General features: G+C 36.5%; 1 protein-coding gene across 1 annotated transcript; it reads left to right on the top strand.

Moving 5' to 3' along the window:
* Positions 1 to 905: 905 nt before the first annotated feature.
* hexa (hexosaminidase A (alpha polypeptide)) lies at positions 906 to 7,256 on the top strand (the record flags this gene model as incomplete). Its single annotated transcript, XM_083916430.1, is given in 16 exon segments — positions 906 to 1,176; positions 1,736 to 1,846; positions 1,963 to 2,028; positions 2,193 to 2,239; positions 2,383 to 2,493; positions 2,572 to 2,673; positions 2,862 to 2,994; positions 3,259 to 3,439; positions 3,642 to 3,728; positions 3,819 to 3,891; positions 6,285 to 6,359; positions 6,363 to 6,384; positions 6,387 to 6,461; positions 6,688 to 6,778; positions 6,888 to 6,995; positions 7,127 to 7,256. Coding segments are annotated over 16 exon segments (1,617 nt in total). The 3' UTR covers positions 7,191 to 7,256.
* Positions 7,257 to 16,700: the final 9,444 nt, after the last annotated feature.

Genomic DNA, 16,700 nt, shown 5'->3' with positions numbered 1-16,700 from the left:
CAACAACCGGGGATACATATTATTATAATGGCAAAATACCATATTCGCTAATAAGAAGCGATGTTGTATTACTATTAATAATGAGTTCAAGCAATACATTATTTCAATCCAATAATAACTTAATTATAATGCAATTAAAACTGTAACAGCTTGTACCCTAAAGGTTTTTCTTTAAAACTTGATCCCCCTCAGCGTCGGTCTTTTCCTTTAACTTTGTTTAATTTTTATTGTTGTTACTTTTTCTTATTTTATTTTTATTTTATTCCTCTCTATCGTGTCTATTGTTCTTATATTCAGCACAAATGTGTTATTGGGAATTATTATTATTAATTAATAGAGTTGTTTTTTTTAAAAAAAGAAGCTAACACTTTTGTATCACATTTATATGTTGAAACTATTTTTAAAATAAACTATTTTTTAAATATATAAAGCAGTGTACAATACACCTTCTCATATAATATAGGCAAGGCCAACGGTTAATAAAATACTAAGGAAAATAATAATGGAAAATAAAAACAAACAGGCGTCTCAACCTTTCCTTTTTTTATTAGGTGTTTTGACTTTGCAAAATTCTCGTATATAATCAGCAACGACAGTCTTGTTTTCGTAGCCTATCTCAAGGTAACTTTCATTTTGTGTCCCAAAATTTCAGTTAACATTTGCTTAAATCCTCACACTCCAACTGGTGTCACGTGCATTTATATTAGAAGTGACTGTTACGTAACTAATACATAAAAAAATAAAACAAAATTACATTCTAAAAATGGATATCCAGAAATTGTTTTACCTTCAGATTCAAAAGAAGAGAAATCACCCAGACTGTGTGGGCGTTACCTTGTGGCCACGTGATGCTCTTGAGCACCTGACTAGCTCAGTTTGACAGCGCAGTTTGACTGAATGGAGTAATGGCACTCATGTGTATGTGTAGTATTGGGCGATACACTCGTCCAGATTTTAATTTGCTGCTTCTAATTATTATCCAGCTTGGCCTACACACAGTGGAGGGAGTGTGGCCATTGCCGCAGACCTTCACCTCCTCAGCAGAGAGATACCCTCTGAACCCACAGGCTTTCTACTTTGGGTATGGAAGACACTCATCCGCACAGCAGGGCTGCTCTGTTCTGGATGCTGCGTTCAAGAGATATTTTTCTCTTATTTTTCCAGACTTCACTTCTGGTAGGTGATAGGTGGAATTAAGACTATGGCAACTAAAGTGAGATTTTACACCTTGCAGTTTAAAAGTCCAGCCATACTAACTAAAATGGTAAATATTCATAAAGGCACTTGAATTGTTTCTGTAGCCTATAGTAACATATTTGGAACTCTTTCATCATAATTTCCATAGGACAAGAATTTGCTGTGCTAGGTGTATGCCAGTCTAAACATATGGAATGTAGCCACGAACTATATGAAGTAGGACTAAATCCTGTTTTTCTTACTGGTTACTGGTTCTGTTTGTCACGCTGGCTTTTAAAGTAGATCAATGGGCTTTGTAGAGACAGCAGTTCTTCAGTCAGCCTGTGTACAACTACCTACTCTAAAAACCCACAATGACAATGGACCAGTAGGCAACATAGCACAGCTTCATGTTTGTGTTTTCAAAAATACTGTAGGCTATAGAGTAATTGCAGTTTGAGTGTCACATTGTCAAAATGGAAGTGTACAGCCAATGTACGCACTTATGCAAAGTTTAACCCAAAAAGTAGTGACCGTGATAATTTCACTTTTATGACAGGAAGAGGAAATGGTGTTCTGCGATTCAGTGAAGATAAACCATTTACTGTTAAGATCAGTGTTGACCGTGATGATTGTGAGAGCTACCCAAATGAGGACTCTTCTGAGAGATGTAAGTATCGGCACATTTATTTGAGCTAAGGCACCAAAGGTAAAGGTCACAATAGCAACAACCCTCCCAAGTGGCGTGGTTCGATGCATTATCTAACCCTCCTATTTCTGTTCCAGACAATCTGAGTGTCTCTGCAGGACATGCATCTCTGAATGCTGAAACTGTGTGGGGAGCTGTAAGAGGTGATTACAGCCAATACATATAAAATAATAAGAACATTTAAGAATTACAAAAACATAAACATGTTCATAATCAGTTACTGTTGGCAAAGGCAGTATCTCACTGTTATCTGTGCAGATTTAAGTGATTGCTGATTATATACCATATATCTTCTGATTAAGCACAGGTCTGGAAACCTTCAGTCAGCTGGTGTATGAGGATGATTTTGGCTCAGTAAGCAGAATTTTTCAAATACTCCAATTCATCGGGCCTCTTAAATAATGATCTTGAATGCACAATCTCACCTTGTTTTCGACTAATGTTTAAGGATGAATTAATTAAATAAAACAATATTTTTCTTTCTTTTTTCCTTTTAGTTTTTTGTGAACAAGACTGATATTGACGACTTCCCTCGGTTTCAGTTCAGGGGGATTTTGTTGGACACTTCACGTCACTATTTGCCAGTGCAAACCATTTTAGAAACTCTGGTAATAATCTGATGATGTCATCTGAACTTCAGCCTACTGTTTTTATTCAGTAGAATTAACATATATCTTTCTCGTTAGGATGCAATGGCCTACAGTAAGTTCAATGTGTTTCATTGGCACATTGTTGATGACCCCTCCTTCCCTTACCAGAGCCGCACCTTTCCAGACCTTTCCAGTAAGGTATGTTGTGTGCCTCAACTCATGTGCACCATGACTCTGAACATTCATTATAATTAAAATAAAATAAATCTGCATAGGAGGTTAAAGTCAGGTTATATTATATTATGTCCGATTTTTAACTAGGCCAACTGCATGTGGATTCATGAGGGAGGATAATAATAAAACAAAGGCTTCTGGCTCTGATTCAGGGGGCTTTCCATCCAATGACTCATATCTACACACAGTCAGATGTGAGAAGGGTGATCTCACATGCCAGGCTGTGGGGAATAAGGGTAATTCCTGAGTTTGATTCACCCGGCCACACTAGATCTTGGGGAAAAGGTAAACATTTACTCTAAAACAACAGTTTTATACTTGTCATTATGCGTGGTTTGGTCCAACAGGAGTCCTGTCTGCTAAACCTGCACGCTAAGACTACAAATAGCAACAAGACGTACTAAATCTTAAGTGTGACTCCTCTCGTCTGTTTATGGCCACATTAGTGGCAACAAATGCCTTCACTCAACTGACTATGCATGAAATATATTTACACAAATTCTAACCAAACAGCTAACTAAATCTGGTTGATTACCACTTATTCCCCAGGGCAGGCCGACCTGTTGACTCCCTGCTACAGAGGGAGCACCCCTTCAGGCACTTTTGGTCCTGTTAATCCAGTGTTATCCTCCACCTACCAGTTCATGGCAAGACTATTTAAGGAAGTTTCATCTGTGTTTCCTGATTCTTATATTCACTTAGGAGGAGATGAGGTAGACTTTCTCTGCTGGTAGGTTGAAATGTGACGGATCATTTAAATTCCTGGTTTTGATCATTATTGTTGACATCATTACTTAATGTATACACATGTACATTGATTTCTTCTTCTTCAGAGAAAACAAAAGAAAGACAAGAAAAAGTTTCTATCTTGTCCCAGGTAGTTGATGTGGGTATATCTCTTGATGTATGACTCCAACTGCTTGTTCCCATAGGAAATCAAACCCTGATGTCCGAGCATTCATGCAGAAGATGGGATTTGGAGTAGACTTCACCAAACTGGAAGCATACTACATGGAGAAGTAGGTTGTAAAAGGGAACATACTGTACAATATAGAAAGCTTGGGGAAATACACCAGCCAACATGTTAATGTCATTAATGTCATTTTCAGCATCGTGAACATCACTTCAGCTCTCAACAAGGCATCTATTGTATGGCAAGATGTGTTTGACTACCATGAACGAGTAAGTACACCCCAAAAAATAACATCTGTCATTAGTGTTCATATAGGCTCACATACTTTTATACATTGTTTAAAATATGATTCAGATTATTCAAGATATATATATCCAATGTAATGCTTGATGCAGATCCAGGCATCGTCTTTTTTTAGTGCTCGTTCTAATGAACTGTTTTGTGAAAAATGTCTGAATTCACTGGAACTGTTATTTAAACTTGAATGAAACATGTAGCATTTATTTTGTCATAATGTTTTCAAACATATTTGTCACATTTGTTTTTTTCCTGCAACTTGTGCATAAGTGAACGTTTAGTCTAGAATACTGACTGTAACTGTTGCCTCAAATGATGACGTTTTTGTACATGTTTAAAGAGGGAAATCTGCTCTATTAAGTTCACACAGACTAGGGGCTAATTAGGTAGGTATTCATTTATTTAAAAGGGGACAGTGCAATTTCATAAAACACATGATTACACATGGTTAAAAAAGCAAGAATTAGCCAGAAGGCTAGTTTTTATCTGTAGTCCCCTGGCCATGATGTGAAAAGGCAATACAAATTAAAATTTAAAAAAGAAGAAAAGAAAAAGAAAAAAGCACACAATACATGTACAATATAATACAAAATACATATGCAAACACTTACTATACAATTAAGAAAAAATACAACATCACAACATAATGGCTTAAATAAATTACAATAAACGCATATATAGGAATTCCCTGACTATAATCTAAAGGTTTATAATGATGGAGATGATGATGTTGACATAGACAGGTTTTGTGATTTGAACCAACTGACCAGCACTTTTTTATAACAGTAGACAAGCTAATGTATCACACAACCAGTTCATGTACTGTAAGTCTGACAGTTTACAGCATTGTGTTGCAGCGCAGCTCTCTATCAGTGGTGGAGGTATGGAGACATGGCTGTTACCTGTGTGAAGTGCGCAAGGTGGTTAAAGCAGGGCTCAGAGTGATTCTGGCCTCTCCATGGTATCTGGACCAGCCAGGGCCCACACACAACTGGGCCCGCTACTACACTGTGTGGCCCCTCGCCTTCAAGGGTCAGAAAACAGGCTGTGTGCTGTGGCTGGTTGAAGTTGTACTAACTGCTGTGGTCTCTCATAATCATTTTCAGTCAAAATAGGTTTCCTCTAAAATGTGGGACATACACGGCCAAACTTTTTTTGAGTGTTAGTTCAACACAGTGTTCTATTTGTAGAAATATCACTAGGTGGCAGCGAAGACTGTTGACCATGCATTCATGTAAAAGAGACATATTGTCCCAATTCCACATAATATATACTAATTGTATACAGAATGTTCTGTACAGCAATTTTCATAGTTAGAAATCGATGTACTTTTTAATTGCGATTCCAGTGTGAACAAAAAAACAGTACCCAACCTAGAATTAGTATGTATTATGGAACTGGGACCCCATTTCGGGACACCATTTTGGGACACCGTTACAGAGAAGTTTGGTTGCTGTGTCATAAGCTCACAATTCTATTTGATGCCCCGTGGCCAACATGGAAACTCTTGCACACAGAAATATAAACCTATTGCAGTTGGCAGTTATTTCACAAAGCCCCTTGCATCAAATTATGAAAGCAAAGGCCCAGCAGAGGATATATATCTATATATAAATAAGTATATATATATATATATATATATATATATATATACTTATTTATATACATATAAGTATATATATAAAATATGTATATATAGTCTATAAAAAGAAGACTGACATCATTTTACATTAAGGATGCTTATTAGATAAATTACCAATGGACCATGTGTCATCATGGTGCGGTGCAAAATATTCCATTCACTATTGCCTATTGGGTATTTTTTATTGGCTAACTTGTGTGACTAAAAACGATTGAAACATATGCTTTAATAATGCTATGGTATATATACAAAATACTTTACCAAACCCAACAGAAACGGTCAATTTCAGAATAACGTTAAAATGCTTTCTGCAGTGTCAACATTAAGAGGCTGTAAAAGTATTTCCCTTAAAGAAAGAATGTTTTTAAAGTATGCCGTGGCTAATCTGTTTGCAAGCATAGATTTATAAAATTCAATTACTGTTTAAATTATATCTTCTGGTACGGCCTTTAGTTTATTAACAGCCTAGTTTTGGGCAAGACTCTGCTTTTTCAACATAAGAACCAATTTAAGGAATCCATTTGGTTCAGATACTTTGCCCCATCAGAGGGGTACAAACTTTGTGAACCATTTCTTGGTGAAAAGCTTGCCCTTGTTGATAAAAGCTCATTAAGGGGTTTTTATATGTGTCAATTTTACGAAATATAAAACACTATGTAAACAGACAGGTCAGTCGCAGCATAGCACAGAAGGGCTAGACTGCATGTTTGTTGACCTGCTCAGATTCCTAAGGACACAGTGCTGCGCATTTGGAAGGGCACCCCAGCTATTTATAATGCAGAGCTCAGCAAGATGACCTAAGTCGGCAGGAGGGTCCTGCTGGCTGCCCATGGTACATCAATCACATTTCCTACCAGGACTGGCGCAACTACTATAAGACACAGCCACTGAATTTTTCTGGTGTGCGAATGGCCTAGTAATACCGCACTATATAACATGGCTCAGCCTGTGCTGCTGATGGGAGCACGTAGAGGCCTGTTTAAAAACTGACTTGCTGAGTTTTGACTTGAACGGGTGTAATCACCTTGAAGTGAATATTCTGATTAATAGTAAACTCATTATTGCACTATCCTTACTTAAGACCCATCATATTATCAAAGCAAAGCTTTTCACTGTCCCCTCACAGGTACTGAGGAGCAGAAGAAGCTGGTGATAGGGGGTGAGGTCTGCATGTGGGGGGAGTATGTTGATGCCACCAATCTCACTCCACGTCTTTGGTACGATTGTGAAAAAAAAATTGTAAAACTAAACACCTTAATATAGTAACTGCAGCAGCAATTTCATGAAATCACTCAAAGCAATCACTGGTTGCACCCAAAATCACAGGCCAAGGGCAAGTGCTGTGGCAGAGAGGCTGTGGAGTGATGAGACGCAGACCTCCAGTGTCGACAAGGCATTTCCTCGCTTGCAGGATTTTCGCTGCAAACTTGTGAGGTACTTTACCTTTTCTTTACAGAATGTTTTATGACCTTAGAGCAGTTATACCTTAACAAGATACTGGTCTCTTTCTCATGTTTGTTTTGTTACTGTATATACTGATGCTTCTGCTTCCCTTTCTCCTCAAGGCGTAGCATCCGAGCAGAGCCTCTGTATGTTGGGCACTGCAAACATGAGTACCAAGGTGTTTGAAGATTGATGGTTGGGTGGATTAACATGGCAAGGTTTTTTTTCTGGTCATTAAAATGCTTTCTCCAATTGCTCTCTCATTTTTTGTAATTACTATTTTAGCCCTTTTTTATTTCAGATTTTGCATATTTAGCAGTCAAAATAAAAATGTAAACGAAAACCTTGTTTGGAAGAGCCCAAAGTGCTGGATTATAAACGCTATGTTGAATTTTTCTTTAACTAATAATATAAAGTTAGTGTGCAGACACAGTTTTTTCTTCTTTTAAACAGCTTTTATTGTAACACTTTGTAACAGTGGAAAATTCTCACATAGAAAAAAAACATTACACTTGTCCCTCCACATGCTTTCATCAGACAGGATGTCAGTATAATCCGAAGTCTAATCAGAAACGGAAAAACAAACACATTTATAGGGTTTTTTACACACAACCTTTATGGGGGAAATGAGCATCCAGAGGACGAGCCATACTTCATGGCAAGAACATGTACACTTCACACAGAAACTAAATTCAAATCACTTTTATTTATATAGCACAAATGGAAATGTATCAACATATTATGGTATGCACATGTTTATTTAGACGTCATGTATTGTTTATCAAATTTCAATCAATTGATCATATGACAACCATTTTCTTAAAAAAATGGTCCAAATGAGGAACTCAACATAAAAACCCTTTAACGGGGGAAAAATGGGAGAACCGTAGGAGGAGAGGGGGATACCCGTTCCAGGATAATATGTGCCATATTTATAAAACAAGAATTACAATTCTGAAATTGCAATGGAAAAACAGTAATCTAATAATTATTTAAATAGAGGAAAAAAAGTGGAAGATGCACATAGCTATTTCTAGATACCACAAGACCTGAGAGGATGTTACACATGAAACCACCTGAGTAACTTGGAGACATGGAAGGAAGACTACACGTTCAAAACTCAAAGATAACATTCACACAAGAGCAGAGGAGAGAGGAGCTGTGCAGATTATACATTACAACAATAAAAAAACAAAAGACTGTAATAAATCCACCATAAATAAACCTTCCACAACGCATTACTCACCCTTCAGGACCCACCATCAGTGAGAGAAATCACAGCAAGCATAATTGCCCTGAGTGTATCTTGCGAAAACTTACTCAAGAGAGACCTTCTTCTGAGGCGTTCAGATGTATTGACAGTGAAATAATATACATTTTAACAGCAAAAACATGAAAAATAAAAACAAAACAACAAAAATAACCTGTCATGACACAACTCTCCAGTAAACAAGAAAAACCTCCAAAAAAACCCTTTAGTCAGGGAAAATTGGAGAATTTCTTGGGAAAACTTTGACAAGAGAGACCTTCTTCCAAGGCGTACAGGTGTATTGACAGTGAAAACAATATACATTTAAACAACAAAAACAATAAAAACAAAAGCTTGTAATATATGAAAGCTTTTGTAACAGCACGACGATCCCTACCTTTTAGATGTTATGTTCAGGATTTTCCAGCAATGCCCTTCAAATTAGCTTCCTCCGAAACTACTTGTCATGTGAAATTGGAGTGTATCTTGCAAAAAAAATAACTCAAGAAAGACCTTATTGGACGGTGTGCAGTGGTATTGACAATGACAAAAACAGAAAAAAACAAAAACCAAACTAGCCTGTCATGACACAACTCTCCAGTAAACAAGAAAAACCTCCAAAAAAAACCTTTAGTCAGGTAAAATTGGAGACTTTCTTGGGAAGACTTTGACAGGAGAGACCTTCTTCCAAGGTGTACAGGTGTCTTGACAGTGAAAACAATATACATTACATCAACAACAATAAAAACAAAAACCTGTAATATAGGAAAGCATTTGTAACAACACGGCGATCCCTACCTTTTACGTTATGTTCAGCATTTTCCAGCAATGCCCTTCAAATTAGCTTCCTCAGAAACTACTAGTCATGTGAAATTGGAGTGTATCTTGTGAAAAATTACTCAAGAGAGATCTTCTTGGACGGTATGCAGTGGTATTGACAATGACAAAAACAGAAAAAAACAATAACAAAAATGGCCTGTCATGACACAACTCTCCAGTAAACAAGAAAAACCTCCAAAAAAACCCTTTAGTCGGGTAAAATTGGATGATTTCTTGGGAAGACTTTGACAGGAGAGACCTTCTTCCAAGGTGTACAGGTGTCTCGACAGTGAAAATAATATACATTACATCAACAACAATAAAAAGAAAAGCCTTGAATATATGAAAGCTTTTGTAACAGCACGACGATCCCTACCTTTTACGTTATGTTCAGCATTTTCCAGCAATGCCCTTCAAATTAGCTTCCTCCAAAACTACTAGTCATGTGAAATTGGAGTGTATCTTGCGAAACATTACTCAAGAGAGTTTTTCTTGGACGGTGTGCAGTGGTATTGACAATGACAAAAACAGAAAAAAACAAAAACAAAATTGCCTGTCATGACACAACTCTCCAGTAAACAAGAAAAACCTCCAAAAAAACCCTTTAGTCAGGTAAAATTGGAGGATTTCTTGGGAAGACTTTGACAGGAGAGACCTTCTTCCAAGGTGTACAGGTGTATTGACAGTGAAAATAATATACATTAAATCAACAACAATAAAAGAAAAAGCCTTGAATATATGAAAGCTTTTGTAACAGCACGACGATCCCTACCTTTTAGATGTTATGTTCAGCATTTTCCAGCAATGCCCTTCAAATTAGCTCCCTCCGAAACTACTAGTCATGTAAAATTGGAGTGTATCTTGCGAAAAATTACTCAAGAAAGACCTTCTTCCAAGGCATACAGATGTATTGACAGTGAAATAATATACATTTTAACAGCAAAAACATGAAAAATAAAAACCAAACAACAAAAATAACCTGTCATGACACAACTCTCCAGTAAACAAGAAAAACCTCCAAAAAAACCCTTTAGTCGGGTAAAATTGGAGACTTTCTTGGGAAGACTTTGACAGGAGAGACCTTCTTCCAAGGTGTACAGGTGTCTTGACAGTGAAAACAATATACATTACATCAACAACAATAAAAACAAAAACCTGTAATATAGGAAAGCATTTGTAACAACACGGCGATCCCTACCTTTTACGTTATGTTCAGCATTTTCCAGCAATGCCCTTCAAATTAGCTTCCTCAGAAACTACTAGTCATGTGAAATTGGAGTGTATCTTGTGAAAAATTACTCAAGAGAGATCTTCTTGGACGGTATGCAGTGGTATTGACAATGACAAAAACAGAAAAAAACAATAACAAAAATGGCCTGTCATGACACAACTCTCCAGTAAACAAGAAAAACCTCCAAAAAAACCCTTTAGTCGGGTAAAATTGGATGATTTCTTGGGAAGACTTTGACAGGAGAGACCTTCTTCCAAGGTGTACAGGTGTCTCGACAGTGAAAATAATATACATTACATCAACAACAATAAAAAGAAAAGCCTTGAATATATGAAAGCTTTTGTAACAGCACGACGATCCCTACCTTTTACGTTATGTTCAGCATTTTCCAGCAATGCCCTTCAAATTAGCTTCCTCCAAAACTACTAGTCATGTGAAATTGGAGTGTATCTTGCGAAAAATTACTCAAGAGAGTTTTTCTTGGACGGTGTGCAGTGGTATTGACAATGACAAAAACAGAAAAAAACAAAAACAAAATTGCCTGTCATGACACAACTCTCCAGTAAACAAGAAAAACCTCCAAAAAAACCCTTTAGTCAGGTAAAATTGGAGGATTTCTTGGGAAGACTTTGACAGGAGAGACCTTCTTCCAAGGTGTACAGGTGTATTGACAGTGAAAATAATATACATTAAATCAACAACAATAAAAGAAAAAGCCTTGAATATATGAAAGCTTTTGTAACAGCACGACGATCCCTACCTTTTAGATGTTATGTTCAGCATTTTCCAGCAATGCCCTTCAAATTAGCTCCCTCCGAAACTACTAGTCATGTAAAATTGGAGTGTATCTTGCGAAAAATTACTCAAGAAAGACCTTCTTCCAAGGCATACAGATGTATTGACAGTGAAATAATATACATTTTAACAGCAAAAACATGAAAAATAAAAACCAAACAACAAAAATAACCTGTCATGACACAACTCTCCAGTAAACAAGAAAAACCTCCAAAAAAAACCTTTAGTCGGGTAAAATTGGAGACTTTCTTGGGAAGACTTTGACAGGAGAGACCTTCTTCCAAGGTGTACAGGTGTCTTGACAGTGAAAACAACATACATTAAATCAACAACAATAAAAACGAAAGCCTGTAATATAGGAAAGCATTTGTAACAACACAGCGATCCCTACCTTTTACGTTATGTTCAGCATTTTCCAGCAATGCCCTTCAAATTAGCTTCCTCCGAAACTACTAGTCATGTGAAATTGGAGTGTATCTTGCGAAAAATTACTCAAGAGAGTTTTTCTTGGACGGTGTGCAGTGGTTTTGACATTGACAAAAACAGAAAAAAACAAAAACAAAATTGCCTGTCGTGACACAACTCTCCAGTAAACAAGAAAAACCTCCAAAAAAACCCTTTAGTCGGGTAAAATTGGAGGATTTCTTGGGAAGACTTTGACAGGAGAGACCTTCTTCCAAGGTGTACAGGTGTATTGACAGTGAAAATAATATAACTTACATCAACAACAATAAAAACAAAAGCCTGTAATATATGAAAGCATTTGTAACAGCAAGCAGATCCCTACCTTTTAGATGTTATGTTCAGCATTTTCCAGCAATGCCCTTCAAATTAGCTTCCTCCAAAACTACTAGTCATGTAAAATTGGAGTGTATCTTGCGAAAAATTACTCAAGAAAGACCTTCTTCCAAGGCGTACAGATGTATTGACAGTGAAATAATATACATTTTAACAGCAAAAACATTAAAAAATAAAAACCAAACAACAAAAATAACCTGTCATGACACAACTCTCCAGTAAACAAGAAAAACCTCCAAAAAAAACCTTTAGTCAGGTAAAATTGGAAGATTTCTTGGGAAGACTTTGACAGGAGAGACCTTCTTCCAAGGTGTACAGGTGTCTTGACAGTGAAAATAATATACATTAAATCAACAACAACAAAAAGAAAAGCCTTGAATATATGAAAGCTTTTGTAACAGCACCACGATCCCTACCTTTTAGATGTTATGTTCAGCATTTTCCAGCAATGCCCTTCAAATTAGCTCCCTCAAAAACTACTAGTCAGGTGAAATTGGAGTGTATCTTGCGAAAAATTACTCAAGAAAGACCTTCTTCCAAGGCGTACAGATGTATTGACAGTGAAATAATATACATTTTAACAGCAAAAACATGAAAAATAAAAACCAAACAACAAAAATAACCTGTCATGACACAACTCTCCAGTAAACAAGAAAAACCTCCAAAAAAAACCTTTAGTCAGGTAAAATTGGAGACTTTCTTGGGAAGACTTTGACAGGAGAGACCTTCTTCCAAGGTGTACAGGTGTATTGACAGTGAAAACAACATACATTACATCAACAACAATAAAAACGAAAGCCTGTAATATATGAAAGCTTTTGTAACAGCACGACGATCCCTACCTTTTAGATGTCATGTTCAGCATTTTCCAGCAATGCCCTTCAAATAATTTTCCTCTGAAACTACTAGTCATGTGAAATTTGAGTGTATCTTGCGAAGAATTACTCAAGAAAGACCTTTTTCCAAGGCATACAGATGTATTGACAGTGAAATAATATACATTTTAACAGCAAAAACATGAAAAAATAAAAACAAAACAACAACAATAACCTGTCATGACACAACTCTCCAGTAAACAAGAAAAACCTCCAAAAAAACCCTTTAGTCAGGTAAAATTGGAGGATTTCTTGGGAAGACTTTGACAGGAGAGACCTTCTTCCAAGGTGTACAGGTGTATTGACAGTGAAAACAACATACATTACATCAACAACAATAAAAACGAAAGCCTGTAATATATGAAAGCTTTTGTAACAGCACGACGATCCCTACCTTTTAGATGTCATGTTCAGAATTTTCCAGCAATGCCCTTCAAATTAGCTTCCACCAAAACTACTAGTCATGTGAAATTGGAGTTTATCGTGCGAAAAATTACTCAAGAGAGTTTTTCTTTGACGGTGTGCAGTGGTATTTACAATGACAAAAACAGAAAAAAACGAAAACAACAATAATCTGTCATGACACAACTCTCCAGTAAACAAGAAAAACCTCCAAAAAAAACCTTTAGTCAGGTAAAATTGGAGACTTTCTTGGGAAGACTTTGACAGGAGAGACCTTCTTCCAAGGTGTACAGGTGTATCAACAGTGAAAACAACATACATTACATCAACAACAATAAAAACGAAAGCCTGTAAAATATGAAAGCTTTTGTAACAGCACGACGATCCCTACCTTTTAGATGTTATGTTCAGCATTTTCCAGCAATGCCCTTCAAACAATTTTCCTCTGAAACTACTAGTCATGTGAAATTGGAGAGTATCTTGCGAAAAATTACTCAAGAAAGACCTTCTGCGACGGTGTGCGGTGGTATTGACAATGACAAAAACAGAAAAAAACAAAAACAAAAAAAAAACCTGTCATGACACAACTCTCTAGTAAACAAGAAAAACCTCCTAAAAAACCCTTTAGTCAGGTAAAATTGAAAGATTTCTTGGGAAGATTTAGACAGGAGAGACCTTCTTCCAAGGTGTACAGGTGTATTGACAGTGAAAACAACATACATTACATCAACAACAATAAAAACAAAAGCCTGTAATATATGAAAGCTCTTGTAACAGCACGACGATCCCTACCTTTTAGATGTTATGTTCAGCATTTTACAGCAATGCCCTTCAAATTATCTTCCTCCGAAACTACTAGTCATGTGAAATTGCAGTGTATCTTGCGAAAAATTACTCAAGAGAGATCTTCTTCGACGGTGTGCAGTGGAATTTAAATTAAAAAAACAGAAAAAAAACCCACAAATAACCTGTCATGACACAACTCTCCAGTAAACAAGAAAAACCTCCAAAAAACCCTTTAGTCGGGTAAAATTGGATAATTTCTTGGGAAGACTTTGACAGGAGAGACCTTCTTCCAAGGCGTACAGGTGTATTGACAGTGAAAATAATGTACATTTTAACAGCAAAAACATGAAAAATAAAAACAAAACAAGAAAAATAACCTGTCATGACACAACTCTCCAGTAAACAAGAAAAAGCTCCAAAAATCTCCTTTAGTCAGGTAAAATTGGAGAATTTCTTGGGAGGACTTTGACTGGAGAGACCTTCTTCCAAGGTGTACAGGTGTATTGACAGTGAAAACAATATACATTACATCAACAACAATACAAACAAAAGCCTGTAATATATGAAAGCTTTTGTAACAGCACGACGATCCCTACCTTTTAGATGTTATGTTCAGCATTTTCCAGCAATGCCCTTCAAATTAGCTTCCTCAGAAACTACTAGTCATGTGAAATTGGAGTGTATCTTGTGAAAAATTACTCAAGAGAGATCTTCTTGGACGGTATGCAGTGGTATTGACAATGACAAAAACAGAAAAAAACAATAACAAAAATGGCCTGTCATGACACAACTCTCCAGTAAACAAGAAAAACCTCCAAAAAAAACCTTTAGTCGGGTAAAATTGGAAGATTTCTTGGGACGACTTTGACAGGAGAGACCTTCTTCCAAGGTGTACAGGTGTCTCGACAGTGAAAATAATATACATTACATCAACAACAATAAAAAGAAAAGCCTTGAATATATGAAAGCTTTTGTAACAGCACGACGATCCCTACCTTTTACGTTATATTCAGCATTTTCCAGCAATGCCCTTCAAATTAGCTTCCTCCAAAACTACTAGTCATGTGAAATTGGAGTGTATCTTGCGAAAAATTACTCAAGAGAGTTTTTCTTGGACGGTGTGCAGTGGTATTGACAATGACAAAAACAGAAAAAAACAAAAACAAAATTGCCTGTCATGACACAACTCTCCAGTAAACAAGAAAAACCTCCAAAAAAAACCTTTAGTCAGGTAAAATTGAAAGATTTCTTGGGAAGATTTAGACAGGAGAGACCTTCTTCCAAGGTGTACAGGTGTATTGACAGTGAAAACAACATACATTACATCAACAACAATAAAAACAAAAGCCTGTAATATATGAAAGCTCTTGTAACAGCACGACGATCCCTACCTTTTAGATGTTATGTTCAGCATTTTACAGCAATGCCCTTCAAATTATCTTCCTCCGAAACTACTAGTCATGTGAAATTGCAGTGTATCTTGCGAAAAATTACTCAAGAGAGATCTTCTTCGACGGTGTGCAGTGGAATTTAAATTAAAAAAACTAAAAAAAACCCCACAAATAACCTGTCATGACACAACTCTCCAGTAAACAAGAAAAACCTCCAAAAAACCCTTTAGTCAGGCAAAATTGGATAATTTCTTGGGAAGACTTTGACAGGAGAGACCTTCTTCCAAGGCGTACAGGTGTATTGACAGTGAAAATAATGTACATTTTAACAGCAAAAACATGAAAAATAAAAACAAAACAAGAAAAATAACCTGTCATGACACAACTCTCCAGTAAACAAGAAAAAGCTCCAAAAATCTCCTTTAGTCAGGTAAAATTGGAGTATTTCTTGGGAGGACTTTGACTGGAGAGACCTTCTTCCAAGGTGTACAGGTGTATTGACAGTGAAAACAATATACATTACATCAACAACAATACAAACAAAAGCCTGTAATATATGAAAGCTTTTGTAACAGCACGACGATCCCTACCTTTTAGATGTTATGTTCAGCATTTTCCAGCAATGCCCTTCAAATTAGCTTCCTCAGAAACTACTAGTCATGTGAAATTGGAGTGTATCTTGTGAAAAATTACTCAAGAGAGATCTTCTTGGACGGTATGCAGTGGTATTGACAATGACAAAAACAGAAAAAAACAATAACAAAAATGGCCTGTCATGACACAACTCTCCAGTAAACAAGAAAAACCTCCAAAAAAAACCTTTAGTCGGGTAAAATTGGAAGATTTCTTGGGACGACTTTGACAGGAGAGACCTTCTTCCAAGGTGTACAGGTGTCTCGACAGTGAAAATAATATACATTACATCAACAACAATAAAAAGAAAAGCCTTGAATATATGAAAGCTTTTGTAACAGCACGACGATCCCTACCTTTTACGTTATATTCAGCATTTTCCAGCAATGCCCTTCAAATTAGCTTCCTCCAAAACTACTAGTCATGTGAAATTGGAGTGTATCTTGCGAAAAATTACTCAAGAGAGTTTTTCTTGGACGGTGTGCAGTGGTATTGACAATGACAAAAACAGAAAAAAACAAAAACAAAATTGCCTGTCATGACACAACTCTCCAGTAAACAAGAAAAACCTCCAAAAAAAACCTTTAGTCAGGTAAAATTGGAGGATTTCTTGGGAAGACTTTGACAGGAGAGACCTTCTTCCAAGGTGTACAGGTGTATTGACAGTGAAAATAATATACATTAAATCAACAACAATAAAAGAAAAAGCCTTGAATA

This window comes from Echiichthys vipera, assembly GCF_963691815.1.
Source record: "Echiichthys vipera genome assembly, chromosome: 7".
Classification (NCBI taxonomy): Eukaryota; Metazoa; Chordata; class Actinopteri; order Perciformes; family Trachinidae; genus Echiichthys; species Echiichthys vipera.
The sequence above is the reverse complement of the archived record's forward strand: the minus strand, read 5'-3'. Positions and strand labels throughout refer to the sequence as shown.